General features: G+C 45.8%; 1 protein-coding gene across 3 annotated transcripts in view; it reads right to left on the bottom strand.

Moving 5' to 3' along the window:
- FANCC (FA complementation group C) overlaps positions 1-15,468 on the bottom strand; it is a 214,007-nt gene that overhangs the window by 28,942 nt on the left and 169,597 nt on the right. For 2 of the 3 annotated variants that reach the window (XM_050762294.1, XM_050762296.1), the window contains one exon: positions 5,427-5,583. In XM_050762294.1, the coding sequence (XP_050618251.1) occupies positions 5,427-5,583 (157 nt within the window). Of the gene's footprint in view, positions 1-4,565; positions 4,671-5,426; positions 5,584-15,468 lie in introns of all 3 variants that reach the window. The other variant, XM_050762295.1, reaches the window with a different exon arrangement.

The raw sequence follows: 15,468 nt of genomic DNA, 5'->3' as shown, positions 1-15,468 counted from the left end.
GCCTGTTTTGGAGGACAGCATGGAGTTGATACACAATCACCACGGTCTCAATGCCTGTTTTGGAGGACAGCATGGAGTTGATACACAATCACCACGGTCTCAATGCCTGTTTTGGAGGACAGGCAAGGGAGAGACCAACTTGTCACTCTGCACCATGAACTGTGCAAATTACACAGGCTCTTGTGCCCGGTCCTTGATGTTTACTTAAGCTGTTATTTTCATACCGACTCACCAGTGATTATTACAAGCCACTTGCCACTTGAAAGAGGCCTGAGAACGCAGAAAAACAGAATTCTCAGGAAGAAGCATTTCTTTTTTTCTGTCATTTGCTGCTTTTGTGTGTGTGTGTGTGTGTGTGTGTGTGTGTGAGAGAGAGAGAGAGAGAGAGAGAGAGAGAGAATAGGGAAGAGGAGAGGGAGAGAAAATAAACCAAAAAGGGAAACTGGACTATGATTTAAGGTAATTCACAGACAAAAGCAAATCCCTTTTAGAAAAAGTAAAAAGGCGGTGAAGCAACAGAAAAAATTATCAAGTACTTTCCATCTATCACCTTTCATAAGTATATTCGCCTTAAAAATAAAGAAGGAAATAGCAGATGACAGAGAAGCTGAAGTTCATTAAGCCTGGCATAGATTCTTTCCTGGTATTTTCATGTACTTGCATGCAGTTTAAATATTTACTTAGGAAATGGGTCATTTAAAGAATCAGCTAATGGGCAGCTTCCCTCCAGTTTACCCAGCAGCTGGACAATCCCGCCCCACTGTGTAGCTGTTTCCGAGCCACTGTTCTCTCCACAGTGGGAAGCCCTTGTTGTTAATATGTGCATATTCACCACAAAGTACCTTTCTTCTGAAAAAGAAGATTCTCCATAAGAGTCATTTCACCAGTGAACTCCTCTATTGAATTGAAACATGATTTGGCTTGAGCAAAACCTATTTATACAAAACCTTTACATCTATCATGTACTATGAGGCACCTTTATAAATATGTATTTTTTATTATGCCATTTGTTTCTTTTCTATTTTCAAAATACTAAACATAAGACTCTAAATATCCCTTTTACATTTTCAGATCTATTTTGTTTTAAAACATTCAGGTTCCTTTTAACAAACTGGAGCTTGGAAAAATTATTCTTTCTTTTTAATCTTTACCAGATGTTGTTTATACACAAACAATTTTTTCAGTACTCCATAATGCAGTTATTGTTTAATTAGTGATAAATCTGTCATTCCTGGGCTTAAGAACTTAACAAGTTCCAAATGTACTTTTGCGTCTTAAATTTACATGAGCTCTCCTCCGTATTTGGACACAGAAGTGGGAGGCACAGGGATGCCCAGCACCCCCTCCCCAGCCCCCTACCCCTGCCTGAAGTCCTAGCCTTGCCCAGTGGCCTCTATCCAATTAGCCAGGGTAGCCCAGGCCGGAAGAAAGCTCCTGGCCACCTGCTGCTTCACAGCTCAGCCTGAGTGGCGATGACCCCTAGGTCCATCCCTGCTTTGTTTCGGGGTTTTTTCCTCTCTCCCTTCATCTCTGACCACAAGGTCTGCATCCCCAATTGCAATTCCAACTGCAATTCCATTGCAAGGAAACTTGCAGTGTGGGCCTCTGTCTTCGCAGAGACGATGCTGGAGGATCTGGTGCCCCCCTGAGGCTAATTCTGGAAAGTGCAACTCCAGTCCAAGACGCAGAATCTTCCAGCTTTTAGCAACACACATCAGCCAGCACTACTGGACCACTGCTAAATTATCTACTCCAGCGCTTGTTCAATTACATGCACCACATTAAAGAGCTCAAAAGGAAGTGCTGAAAAGACTGAAATAGCAGGAAAAGAAAACCCTGGCATGTTACTGAAAAGCTACTTAAGCACGGCAAACTGACGACATCACCCAGGATGTGGAGTGAACTCTTTAGCACGGCATTTTACCAAGGAGGAGCTGCACACTGGGAGTCTGTGGAAAGGAAGTTTCTTTTTCTTTCTGAAGTGCTATAATTGCTACCTGGAGAATGAGGAAAAAAATACATCCTATCCCATACCAAGGAGGATATATACTGAGGTATCTAGATGCTTTTTATTCTTAAGTTCTTATTAGATAAATCTTCTGAATTGCACCATAAAGATTTTTAGGTAGGAGAGAAAATGAAGCATATTCTGGTATCAACTATTAGTGAAACAGAAACAGAACACTCAGCTGGGTGCCTCCTCTGCTCCTTTTGTTTTGGGGACAAGTCTGCCTGGGAAGATGAGGCTAGCTCCTCTGGACCCAGCTGCGGGTGGGCTCTGCTGGCAAAGGAACGAAAGGGAGGGCATGGGAACCGGGTACCTTCCAGCCCTGGCATGCAGCTTGCCAGCCAAGCACAGTGCCACCCTGACACCCTGCAGACACTTTTCATTCCAATGTGGAATCCAAACAATAGCTTTCTGGGCTCCACAAACAGAACTGTAACTAGAAAACATAACATCCTTCTAATTTGGGGCCAGCCTTGGGAAACCGAACAATGCCAAGAAGGCAGCATAATTAACAAGTGGCTTTCACTGCTGTGGGTGACATCAGTTTTTAAGGTCAGGTCTGAAGCTACGGATTATGGTCTTCCTGTGTCCGTGCTGTCAAGGGAAACACAAGACCATCTGCTTTTGAAAAGTTTCAGTCTGTACAGTAAATGACCATCTAGGGCTAATACCTCGCTTGATGTAGGAGCCACCAACTGTGGCGGACAGCATGACTTGAGGGCAGTCCGGTCTACCGCATGGAAGCCAAAGGGGAAGCCTCAAAAGTGAACGGGCTTTGAAAACTTCTCTTTCATTTTAGATGTTAAATACATACACAGTCATTTGGAACTCAGGTAATAAGAGATTAATCCCTCATTATTCATGGTCTTAATGGAAAATACCAGACCTGCGAGTCCAAGAGGCCAAAGAACATGTGGGAAGGTCATTTCACTTTGTACAACCTGTACCACATTTTTATCTTTTGTTTTTGTTACATTTTGGTAACTACAGAATTTCCAGGACTCATTCTGGATAGTCCCAAGAGAAACATAATTAACAGTGCTCTATATAAAACACAAGTTATGTAGACCATCACACTTTAATTACTCTCGGAATCCAACCCTAATGTAATAGGCATCAGGTTTCCACTGGAGCACGGCGCAGCAGTCTCGTGCTATCTGAGTCTCAGAGATCTCTCTGATACTTCTGTACAGTCCTGTCACTGCACCAAGATGCTGCACTGCAATAAATGAATCAGATGATGCAATTAGGAAGCAGGCTCTTCAGGTTACCCCTGCAGTCACTTAGCCACATCACAGGCCTATTCCAGCCTGCCTGGCTTTCTGGCACTGCAGGCCCGGGATGCTGAGAACAGCCCACACCAATCAGGGGCTTCCACTCATCGTCTGTATTGTAATTACCTCCTGGAACCATGAGGCGCAGAGAGGTCACATCCTGCCAGTGCCACAATACATTAAACCAAATAACACCCTCTAGAATCCCCCTTTAGCCATAATGGAAGCTCTGAATTTCTGCACACATGATCCTGATAAAAGCTTTTGTAAGTCAGCGGAAGATTACTATAAACTACAAACTGGAGACTGAGCATTATACAGTGATGTGCAATGGGACAGCCTGCGTTCGCTGTCTTGCATCTGCTGTGCTCACCACAGTGCTACTCAGGCATGAGGACCACAGGCAAAAAGGACATGGAGAAGGTTCAGAGAAGAATCCAAGGATTAAGGAAAGGCTGGAGAAAAGGCAATGGGACTAGAATTTCTCAACGGGAGAAGACTTAAAGAAAATGTCATAAGCACCCTGGGAGCAAGCACATAGCCCAGTTACTATATTTTGCCACTGAAAAGGGCCCAGAGAAACTGAAGTCCTAGTATGCGCATGTCAGTTAGAAACAGATTTAGTGGACAATAGAGGTAATTTATGACCTTGAATCACCAGGAATGGGCTGTCAGAGGGCTTCTGAAAGTCGTGATTTATTTTGAATTGTACTGCAATTCAAATAATGCACCTTATTTTAAAATAAGGTGCATTCCTATTTCTTGCCTTAATATACGACTCTTTTGGATGGTACGGTTAGGTAGTAATTATCCTTAAGAAATCTCTTTGGGCGCTCTCAGTCTTAATATACACACGTCTTCCTTTCTCTTCTATCATGGCAAACGTTCAAGTCAGATGGGATCAGTGTGTGCAGCCTGAGGTATGGGTGAGAGCAGCGTGGCTGTCAGCACCTGCAACCCTATGCACGTCGCCCTGGTAGGCCGAGGGGAAGGGTGAAAGGGGCCATGAAACAAGGGGAGAAACGGGATCGAGGAGGAAGGCAACTGACTCCATGAGGATTCCCTTAGACAGTCTGCAACTAGAAAGAGAAAGAAAGAAAGAGCACAGAAGTCCAGCTGCACTAAACAAGTGGAAGGCCTCTAGGAGGTAGGACAAGTGGGCACAGCCAACCCCAGAGACTTCCTCAGTCTCAGCTCAAGGGCGAGGGTGAACACTCCCTGCTTCCCAGAGTCCCGGCCAACAACTGAAGACCGGACTGTTCCCTGTGGCTCTCGGAACTCACTTTCTCTGCTTGTAGGAAGCAGGAAGAGGTGGAAGGCAATCTCTGTGCCACATCGCTGCAGGTTCTGAAAGCTAAAGGGAAACAGGGCAGAGTCCGCTGGGGCTCCTGGAAGACAAAGCAACTGCAGGTTTCTGAATCGTTTTTTCAGGGTGCCTTGGTCTTTATTCCCGTCCTACAAAATGTGCTCCAGTCCCACAGAGCTGCCTCCCACGAAGGAAGATGACTGGCGAGTCGGTGGTGGCGAGGGCCACTGAGAGCCCAGGGTGCCAGACACCGGGCCCAGAGGTGGATGTCCACGTGGGCTGGAGTTCCCGGATGCACAGTCCTAAGGGGGAAGGGAGCCGGCATCACTGCACAGGGGAGGGTGAAGGCAGGTGGCCTCACACCAAAAGAAAACTTACAGAAGTCTTAGCAGGTTCTGCTGCTTTAACCATTTTTCTGGGGTTTTGTGTCTCTCGAGTATTTCACCTTTCCTCTAGTGAAGAGCTAAAAGTTTATTTTTTGAATGTTTTTAATTGATTCCTCCTCTTACCCATAAGTTCATTTCTAAAAACTTATTTTCCATGCTGAAATAATAAATACTGTTTTTAAAAAGTCTGTTGTGCAAATGTCAATTCTTGTGAACATGTGATATATGGCACATCAATCAAGTAAACCTCGAATCTCTCCCTGCATGCTCCAAGGATGCAGAAAAGCCCCTACGTTAGCAATTTCAAAAATAAAATGTAAATACATGATTATTTATAAAGGTTCCAATTGCTCTTTTGTTTACATCCCCCCCCTTTCATTCTCTGACTAAAAGAAATGATTCCCAGCATCTCCTTCAAGGATTTTTTCCCTTTATCAAAGCCCAGCACGTACCAGCGATGAATCTTTTATAAAGCATTCGATCCTTCTCAGACAATTTCTCTCACTGGAGATTAGCTTTTCAAAAAGATGCAGCATTGCTTTTTCAAGGCTGGGAAGGTGCCGAAGCCAGAGGCAGACTACAGCCGACATGGGGAGAGAAATCTTCTTCCTTTCAGAAATAAATAAACAAAATTTTAAATAGAAATGGCTTACTGAAAAAAGAAGATTAAGAAAGTTCAAAATGCAATCACTAATCCAATTTGTGAGACTTCTTCTCATCACGGTCATAGCAGTGGCTAATAATTTATAGAACCAGTGAATATTTACCAAGTACTCATTTGCAAAATAATGTGAATATGCTTCCACTTCAACTCACCTTAAGAAATCAGAAATGCTTAGGGAAAAAATTGCTTTCAAAAAGAATAAGCCAATGTCTACTGATGGAAGAAAGAGGGAGTGATAAAAAACGGGATGGAAAGGCCTTGTGATGCCCAGTCCCTAACTGAAGAAATAAGCGTGTTCAAACGTGTGTCATCATGCCTCACAACAGGGACATGGACCTGGGTTTCAGTCCCAGCGCCACTGCCTACTAATTGTATGATCTTGGGGAAGTTCACCTCAGTTTATTTATCCGTAAAATGGGCCTATCTCCTTCACAGTGTTCTTGTAAGGATGAAATGCAACAACACACCTGCAGTGATTAGCACAGGGCTTGGCACATAAACATTCAATAACTGTAACTCTAATCGGTTGCTTGAAAGTTGAAAATATTTCTAACAATTTCAAGGCCAGATGCAGTGGCTCACACCTACAATCCCAATACTTGGAGAGACTGAGGTGGAAGGACCACTTGAGCCCAGGAGTTCAAGACCAGCTTGGTCAAACAGTGAGGCCCTGCATCTACAAAAAAAATGTTTTTTAAAAAATTAGCCTGGCATGGTGATGTCACACCTGTAATCCCAGCTACTTGGGAGGCTAAGGCAGGAGGATTGCTAGAGCCCAGGAGGCTGAGGCTATAGTGAGCTGTGTTCACATCGCTGCACTCCAACCTGGGCAAAAGAGCAAGACCTTATCTCAAAAGAAAAAAATCCAACTTCATATATGGTGGTTATAGCCCAGTTGGTGCACTGGACCTTAAGTATGACACTGGATAGGTTAGTAGGACTGGGAATCAAAGGTTCCTTAAAAAAAAAAAAAATTTATATATATATATAAATGTGATCTCCCGCTCACACCCTGAGCTTCAACTTGTCCAGGACCCACCAGCAGGCCCCGTTCCTCATCTCCCCACCTCCCACACCTGGCAAAGCCCTGCCATGGTGCCACACCCCCTCAATACTGGACATGCCATGTACTCAGATGAAAAGAAGGGAAGAAATGATTTCTGGAGGATTTACTAAGAGATCAGTTTGAAGTGTGTGGATTTGGAGTGTCTGAGGCACAATCAAGCAGATATTCAACAGGTCCTTGAATATCCAAGGTGGAAGCTCCGGGAGAGGTATGGGCTGAAGGCACACATCTGGGTGACAGAACCCCAAGGGAGGAAGCTCTGAGTGGAGAGGCAGGCAGGGGAGGAGGAGCAGCTGCAGATGGCAAGAGGCGCAGAAGCAGAGGACGCTGTCCCCAGAGCACAACACGACACAGGCCTCGGGCAGGGAGTGTGCCTCTGAGCAGTGCCGCAGAGGGCGAAGGAACCCTGGGTGTGCCGGGCAGGCCCTGGATGGGAGCACGTGGCGGAGGGAGGAGAGGAGTGGAGGTGAAGTCAGGACTGGAGATAGGACTTCAGAGGACTGGCGGTGACAGGAGTGATGCCAGGCGGGGGCCCAGAGGTGGGGCCTAGCGTGCTCCTGAAAGGCTGCCGACGGGCAAGGCCCAGAGGAGTGGGAGAGGCTGAGCAGCAGGGGCTGGAATGATGCTGTTTCGCTTGCACTTGAATCCCCAGAACAGCCCGACAAAACAGGTACAAAATTATCCCTTCCCCGCACAGAAGAGGCAGCCGAGGTCAGAGAGGACCAGGACTCGCAGCTGGTAAGACCTGAAGCTGGGGGGCTGAGGTTGGAGTGAGTACAGGGCCACACTGGCTCTGGAGGGGTGCAGGAAGCCGGGCCTGGGCTCAGCGGAACAGCGGGCAGATTGACTGGGTGGGCCAGACGCCGTGCCTGTGCTTATGCCCCTCGTGAAGAGGAAAGGCTTTTCCATCCAGGTGGTCAGCCAATTCTAGCCGCATCAGTGGAGCCCTGGGGAGGGGTTCCTGTCCAGTAATCGGCGGGGAGCAGAACAGCCCTGGGTATGGAGAGGGTGCTCGTAGCTTCCATCATGGAGCCAGGAAGCTCTGAAGAGGAGAGTTCGCCTCTCAGTGGCTCCTCCCTTCTCAAGCAGCAGTGCTGGCTTTGACCAGCTTTCCTCATGCCTCATCTTTTTCCAAGATCCGTGTAATACGAATCTGTATGTCACTGGAAAGGCGTTTCACTGCAGCCAGAGATCTTCTGCCAGCACCACATCCTGGCCGAGAGCCACGGCACGGTGCGTGTCATTCATCCTGCCAGGGGGTAGCGGGGAGGCTGCCGCAGCACTCGGGCCCGGCCACCAGGAGCAGCAGCAAATTCACAGAACCGACCCGTCAGCGGCAGGAACAGACGGACACCGCATGTCACGCAGGCACACGAGTCACACTCCAGTCATAAAGCGCGTGGTGCGCCCGTTCTAGTTTGAAAACAATGTGTGTTAATGGCTGTCTTTTTATCAGAGCCTTGATTCAGAGCACACTCTACTAATTGCTGTGAGTGATTACGTTTATGGACCCATGTTTAATTTTGGATAGATTTTGCTCTAAAATATCAGTGACTGAACTCTTTGTAATCACTCCTGAATGAAGGAATCGCTGAAGCAGTATGATCTTGATATGCTTGCCTAACAGAATTTGGCCAAGCCAACATATTTGTATTCTACATGGTGCTCTGAACCAGGCTGGGTTTAAATAAAAAGGCAAATCACAGAAAAAGCACTGCAAATGGCCTTTAAAAACGTGCAGCTCTCTCATCTAACAGTAAAGGAAGGGAAATGCACCAATGCAATCTCACTTTCACCTTCCCCGTGCAGGCGCTGAGAAGAGTGACAACACCCAGTGCTGGGGTAGGCACAGGGTGCGCCTCCTCACAGGCAGGCGGGCAGTGGCTTCACACGGCCAGTCATGTGGTACCACTGAAGAAAATGCAAGACACACACCCCCGTCTTCATCATCGTACTGCTGTGAATTTGCCTGGCAGAAACAGAAACATCAGTCTGAGGATATTCATTGCAATCCTTAAATATGATCAGGACAAAACTAGAAACACTGCAGTGTGCACCCATGGGGACGACGGCACAGAGTGTGGGCCTTGTGCCATGGAGCATGCCCCTATTTCAAATGAGCTGGATCCGTGTCCTGGGAGGGGTATTTAAGACGTGTTGGTTAACACGCAGGCTCTGGAGTGATGTGGCTCCTTTAGTTTCGACAGTGAGCAGAAAATGGCTTTATATGGACTTTATGTTTAACAAGCATAAGGTATGGCTACCAGAATTACTGGAGGATGAGGAGGAGGAGGTAATGAACATTTTCTGTATATACCCTGTGCTGTACTGTTTGACCTGACAGAATGAATATATATATATACACACACACACATATTCTGTGGAAAATTTAAAGAGCCAATAAAGTAAAAAAGAAAAAAATGTTTTTAGGGAGACTAAAAAATTCCATTCTGTACAATGCATTAGTGACAGAAACGCTAAGGTTGTCCTTTTTCTTCTCTATACTGGTTACATCCATCCTGCCTGGAATTGACCAAAATCATGAATTCAAGAAAACAGAGTAAGATAAAAACTTGACTCCCCCAAATCCCTACCTAATAATTAGGAGAGTTTTCTGTATCGCAGTTATGTTTTAGGGAATGGATAGGACATTCAGAATTTATGTGTAATACATTACTATTTTCTCCTTTAAAATAATGAGCAGTAGGCTTCCAATCAGGGCTCCACTTAGAAATCTGATTTACAGTGACAGTGTCTGACATGAGGCAGGGAAGCCTAAACAGGACGTTCTCCCCTGTCCAACAGACTCTTCCAACAGATGCCTCCTTGACATTTAGAAAACTCTGCTTTGTTTCCCCCAAATACTGAGTTTAGTGAGGAAATTGTGTTTTCTCAGCCTTTGCAAAAAGAGGTAGCAGGTAAAGAAATTGGTCCAACGGCTTATTAAGTAATTTTGGCTCCAAATATTTTTATAGCTACAAAAAACGAAACAAAACAAACAAACAAAAAACCAGAATGCAGAATTAAATTCTTCACAAGAAAGGTTCTTGCTGAGGGAGGCCCATCTGAGGGGCTGTGTTCTAAAGCCGAGTGGTAGAGAGGCAGCCAGGGCTTCCTCAGCCCAGACAAAGGTGCGCCGGCAACAGTCCACCTTTTCAAACCAGAAAGAGACCAAGGCTGTTTGGGTTGCCAGAGAAACTCACAAAACTTGGATTGAACTGTTCTGGAGAACTGCTTAATTCCAAGGAACTGAAAAGAACACTGTTTGATCCTAAAGTTGTATTTAGGTGACAGCCTGATTTAAGCAATGCATCATAATTCAAAGGTTGCCATCATTATCATCTGTATGTGCAGAGCAGCTCACTTCTCAAAAGGCAGCCGCCAACAAGCAGAAGAAATGTCCAAACCCAAACACACCAGAATGTCTGTCAATTACACATCAATAGCAGCAGATTTTTGTTAGAAAAGTAAAGTTTTCTATGACTAAATTTGTGACCATATCTTATTAAGGTTAAAAAAACAGGATGTGGCCGGGCACAGTGCCTCATGCCTGTAGTCCCAGCACTTTGGGAGGTCGAGGGAAGTGGACTGTTTGAGTCCAGGAGTTCAAGACCAGTCTGGGCAACATGGCAAAACCTGGTCTCCACCAGAAATACAAAGTAATTAGCAAGGCATGGTGGCACATGCCTGTAGTCCCAGCCACTCGGGAGGCTGAGGTGAAAGAATCACCTGAGCCTGGGAGGTCGAGGCTGCAGTGAGCCGTGACTGTGCCACTGCACTCTAGCCTAGGTGACAGAGTGAGACCCTGCCGCAAAAAAAAAAAAAAAAAAAAAAAAATAGATACGAGGAAGTCTCTCTGTTTCAATCATGGATAAACAATATTAATAGAAATGGGAGTTTTAGTTACTGCTAATTCTTTGCCACCTTTCTATCCTTGGTATTATGCTGACCTTTCTTTGTTTAAACACTCACCTGTATCATATGACAACATTTAAATCTGGATTTTTCTTATCTAAGTTGAAAAAAACATAAACCCAACAGCTTGATTGTAGATCGGCCCTTTCTTGTAATTTACGTTTTCATTTCCAGAGGTCTCATTTTCCTGATTTGTAAAATGGCTAGAGCGATACTGAGGGCATTCAAAAGAATCTGTGGCTCCCCAGAGTAATTCCAGTTAGGCTCCTTTTTTGGGGTAATTTGCTATGCAAGAGCATAACAGATGAGTAAACTACTAATACATAAATTAGTAAAGAAGCATAAATTAGGTTCTTCTGATAAGATAATGAATTTTTTCTTATTAAGCACTGCCGGAAGCCATATTAGCTCTTTCAGCAATGGGAATTAAGCTTACATCTGGTTTTAGTTCAGTGGTTCTTTTGTTGGGGGAAAAATATGAGTCTGTGAAAACCTAATACTACACATTGTCAAAAATAATACAATTACTAAAGTCAATAATGGGAACAGCAATATGCTAACAGTTTACAGTTTGTTTGTCGGTGGGTTTTTTTTGGATTTTTTTTTTTGAGATGGAGTTTTGCTCTCGTCACCCAGGCTGAAGTGCAATGGCACGATCTCGGCTCACTGCAATCTCTGCCTCCCAGGTTCAAGCAATTCTCCTGCCTCAGCCTCCTGAGTAGCTGGGACTACAGGTGCCTGCCACCACGCCTGGCTAATTTTTGTATTTTTAGTAGAGATGGGATTTCACCGTGTTGGCCAGGCTGGTCTTAAATTCCTGACCTCAGGTGATCCACCCGCCTCAGCCTTCAAAGTGCTGGGATTACAGGTGTGAGCCACTGCACCCAGCCACTAACACTTATTTTTATTTTTTAGAGACAGGGTCTTGCTACATTGCCCAGGCTGCAACTCCTGGCCTCAAGTGATTCTCCTGCTTCAGCCTCCTGAGTAACTGGAATTACAGGTGTGTGCCACTGTGCCTGACTTTTTATTTTTATTTTTTAAAGCCTATAGCATCCGCTACTCCCCAGGCCCAACCCCCTTCGGCTTCCAAGATCAGGCGAGACTAGGCACATTCAGGATGGAGTGGCTGTAGACGCTAATGGTTATGGGGTATTTACTGTGGATACCACGCACTGTACTAAGAATATTACAGTCATTCAACCCATTTAAATCTTAGTGTATTTGTCCTAGTTTGTAAGTTTATTTCTGTTATCCTACCATACTTAAAAAAGGGACCTCTTTTAACTCTCAAAAGTGGCATGGTCTAGATTTTAAATCATATGGCTGCCCTATTTAACACTCAGAGCCACCCCTGAACTGCGAGTGTTAGAGTGGTCAGAGACTGGTATGTCAGTCATTCCTACTACTAGGAGCTGTTTTTACGCACAGAGCACTTCTCACACTCCCTGTGTGGATTTTCTTCCTCCACAAAAACCAATGCTCCCAACTCTCTAGACACCAACTGGGTGTCCAGTGATTCAATTCTGACACCACCTGGTGTTAGCACACACCCCACAGGTTAAGGGCTCAGTCCCACAAGACTGCCCCCACTTCAGATGCCAGCTACAAGTCTGGGCCTCTCATTCTTCTGATCAACTAGCTATAAAATCAGAGGTTCCAATGATCCTCTCCTCAGGTTTGATAATTTGCTAGAATGGCTCACAGAACTCAGGAAGACACTTTATTTGCCATTGCCAGTTTATTCTGAAGGATACAACTCAGGAATAGCCACACGGAAGAGACGCATTGGGCCAGGCCTGGGGGAAGGTTCAGAGCTTCCGGGGCCCTCTCCAGACAGGTCACCTTCCCAGCATCTGGATGTGACCACCAACCTGGAAGCTGACTGAACCCCACAGTTTGGGTTTTTTATGGAGGTCTCACAATGTAAGCACAACTGATTAAATCGCTGGCCAGTAGTGATCTAGGTTTTTTATGGAGGTCTCACAATGTAAGCACAACCGATTAAATCGCTGGCCAGTAGTGATCTAGGTTTTTTATGGAGGTCTCACAATGTAAGCACAACCGATTAAATCGCTGGCCAGTAGTGATCTAGGTTTTTTATGGAGGTCTCACAATGTAAGCACAACCGATTAAATCGCTGGCCAGTAGTGATCTAGGTTTTTTATGGAGGTCTCACAATGTAAGCACAACTGATTAAATCGCTGGCCAGTATTGATCAGGTGGAACTCTGAGCGTCAGGTGTGGTTGGTTCCTCTGCCTACCAGCCCCCATCCCGAGGCTATCTGGAGGCCTACCAGGAGTTACTTCATTAGCCTAAACCCAGGTGTGGTGAAAGGGACTTATAAATAATAAAAGATGCTCTTATCACCTCAATACTCAGGAAATTCCAAGGGTTTTAGGAGCCTGGATGAAGACCAAATGCACATTTCTTATTGTATCACAAGATTACAGTCATGCCTTCATTCTTTTTTCTCACTTGTTCACTGTCTCATTCATTCAGGCATATAGAACAAATTCTCCATCCAATCTTCAAGCTTCTCAGTATTTTTGAAGCAGCGGATTCGGATGACCTCAGAGGACATGTCATGCTGAATTACTTATACTCACAAAAGGATCTCAGCTGCCCGCCCAGGAAGGTTTTGTGCAGTCTGTAGCCTGCAGGTGCCTATGACGGCAGCCCCAGGGACAGACATGAAAAGTTGACATTTAGGCCAAGAAACTTAAAAGTTCCTCAAGGTTATCTAAACCATAAAGAGGGGCAAGCATCTGCTGTTTAAAAGACAGGCAGCCCATTGCTGAAAATATATGACTGCATTTGGAAGCCAAGGCCAAAGACACCAGCCAATTGTCAAACAGATGAAATTTCACTGGTGTACTGTGGTTAAGCAAATAGTTGGAAGGCTAAACACGGGGTAGGGTGCATTGGTCAAAGAAAGCGTGTGGTTTCCAAATGACCACGCAGCACATCTGGGGAGGGGGTGTTGGGCGCGGCTGGTAATTTGCACTGATTGACTGGATCAGCCTCGCTGTGTCAACATGTGGCTGGGATGTTCTGTCTACGGGAAAGTGTCCATGGAGAGGCTCCAGCTCTTACGCCACTGCTTGGGGAACTTGCTGAGCTGAAGCCACAGGATTTGGACACACTGAAGACCACCCAGCACTTCTGGACAGTCTGTCCCTTATGGATTAGCAGACATAACTTTCCAAACCAAATAAATTTTATGAGTTGTTGAGGGAGAACGTGCTATCACAAGCAAAATTACAAGCAAGGGAGTGTGGGCCTGCCTGGGGAGCCGCTGCCCTCGGCGGCCCTCTGAGCACTGTGCTGGAGCAGGAGTAGCTGTTCTCCGAGCACGTCGCCTGGCCAGTGATTTCTCAAACAGCTTTCACAGAGGACCAGGAGTGTTCACCTCCAGATGCCCTTTAATTCAGCCCTTGATGAAAGAGTAAGGCTGGACACGGGGGTGGCTGAGACCCTATTTTCCTGTGAAACATATTCCTAGATCAATCAAGAAGGGAGCTGCCACAGTGAAAGGCAAGAGCATTTCAGTTAAATATTCTTTGTAAGGATTTTGAAAAATCACTGTGGAGAGTGAAAATGCCAGCTGGTGTGATCAGCGGCGGGGCCGGGAAGCATGTGCTCCCTTGCAGGTGTCGGGCACCATGAGGGAAGGATCCCAGCGCCGCGCCGCACGTTCACAGCGCCCTTTACTCGGAATCTCACATAAGGACCACACATAACGCTCAGACTCCTCAGGAAGCTCACTCCACTTGCTGGGTGAATCTTGACAGAAGGTTTAGAGTAGGCAGAAAAAAGGCCGTTTTATTTTTTTAACCACGAAACCTGTGATTTGACCATTTTTCGAAACATAAGTTACTTAATCTTCTATTTCTCTTTTTAAATCTCACTTTCACAAAGTCCCGGATTATAATCTTTCATATAAACTGAAATTAAAATATGTATCCTAATTTTTAAGAGTTATAGATATAAAAAATGGAAATACTCTGAATTGTAAGAACAACGGTGGTTTTGAGCCTGTTCGTTTTCCAAACGCAACAATGAAAATCTATTTGAAGATGGAGAAGATCCATTCATGACAGTGAAAACATTCAAAACACAAATACAACAAAACATTAGGAACAAGAAATGTGTAAATCCAATGTGTGAAAAATCTATACAACGCTCCCATCGATCACAAAAGCTGAACAAATGGTAAAACATATGTGTTCTTGAACAGGCACACAGAAAGCCTTAACATCATCAAAACACCAGCTCTCTCAATAATCTATATACTTACAGGAGTCTTCCCCCGAACAACACTGGGTGTCTTCCCTGCAACTAGAAAAATTGGTTTCAGAGTTTATGTGGAATATAAGACAAGCAATGATAGCAAAACAAACTAAAAACAACCCTGGTAACGGAGACAAATCAAAGGGAATGATCCTTAGTTTGCATCGATGCCAGCACTAAAGCAGTGATACTGCCGCACGCACATGCAAGAGAGGAGGGAACCAGAACAGAAGGTAACAAAACAGGCCTGACCGTGTGAGAACGTGACGAGGGCGCCACCTAAGCCCGCAGGACTGCGCCCCGGAGGCGCGCACCCTTCACCTCGCTCCAGAGGGCGCCCCGGAGGCCCGCACCCTTCACCTCGCTCCAGAGGGCGCCGCGGAGGCCCGCACCCTTCACCGCGCTCCAGAGGGCGCCCCGGAGGCCCGCACCCTTCACGGCGCTCCAGAGGGCGCCCCGGAGGCCCGCACCCTTCGTCACACTCCAGAGGCGCCCCGGAGGGCGCGCGCACCCTTCGCCACACTCCAGAGGGCGCCCCGGAGGCCCGCACCCTTC

The sequence above is a fragment of the Macaca thibetana genome, chromosome 15, assembly GCF_024542745.1.
Source record: "Macaca thibetana thibetana isolate TM-01 chromosome 15, ASM2454274v1, whole genome shotgun sequence".
Taxonomy (NCBI): domain Eukaryota; kingdom Metazoa; phylum Chordata; class Mammalia; order Primates; family Cercopithecidae; genus Macaca; species Macaca thibetana.
Note: the sequence above shows the minus strand (reverse complement) of the source record. Positions and strands in the feature narration are given on the sequence as shown.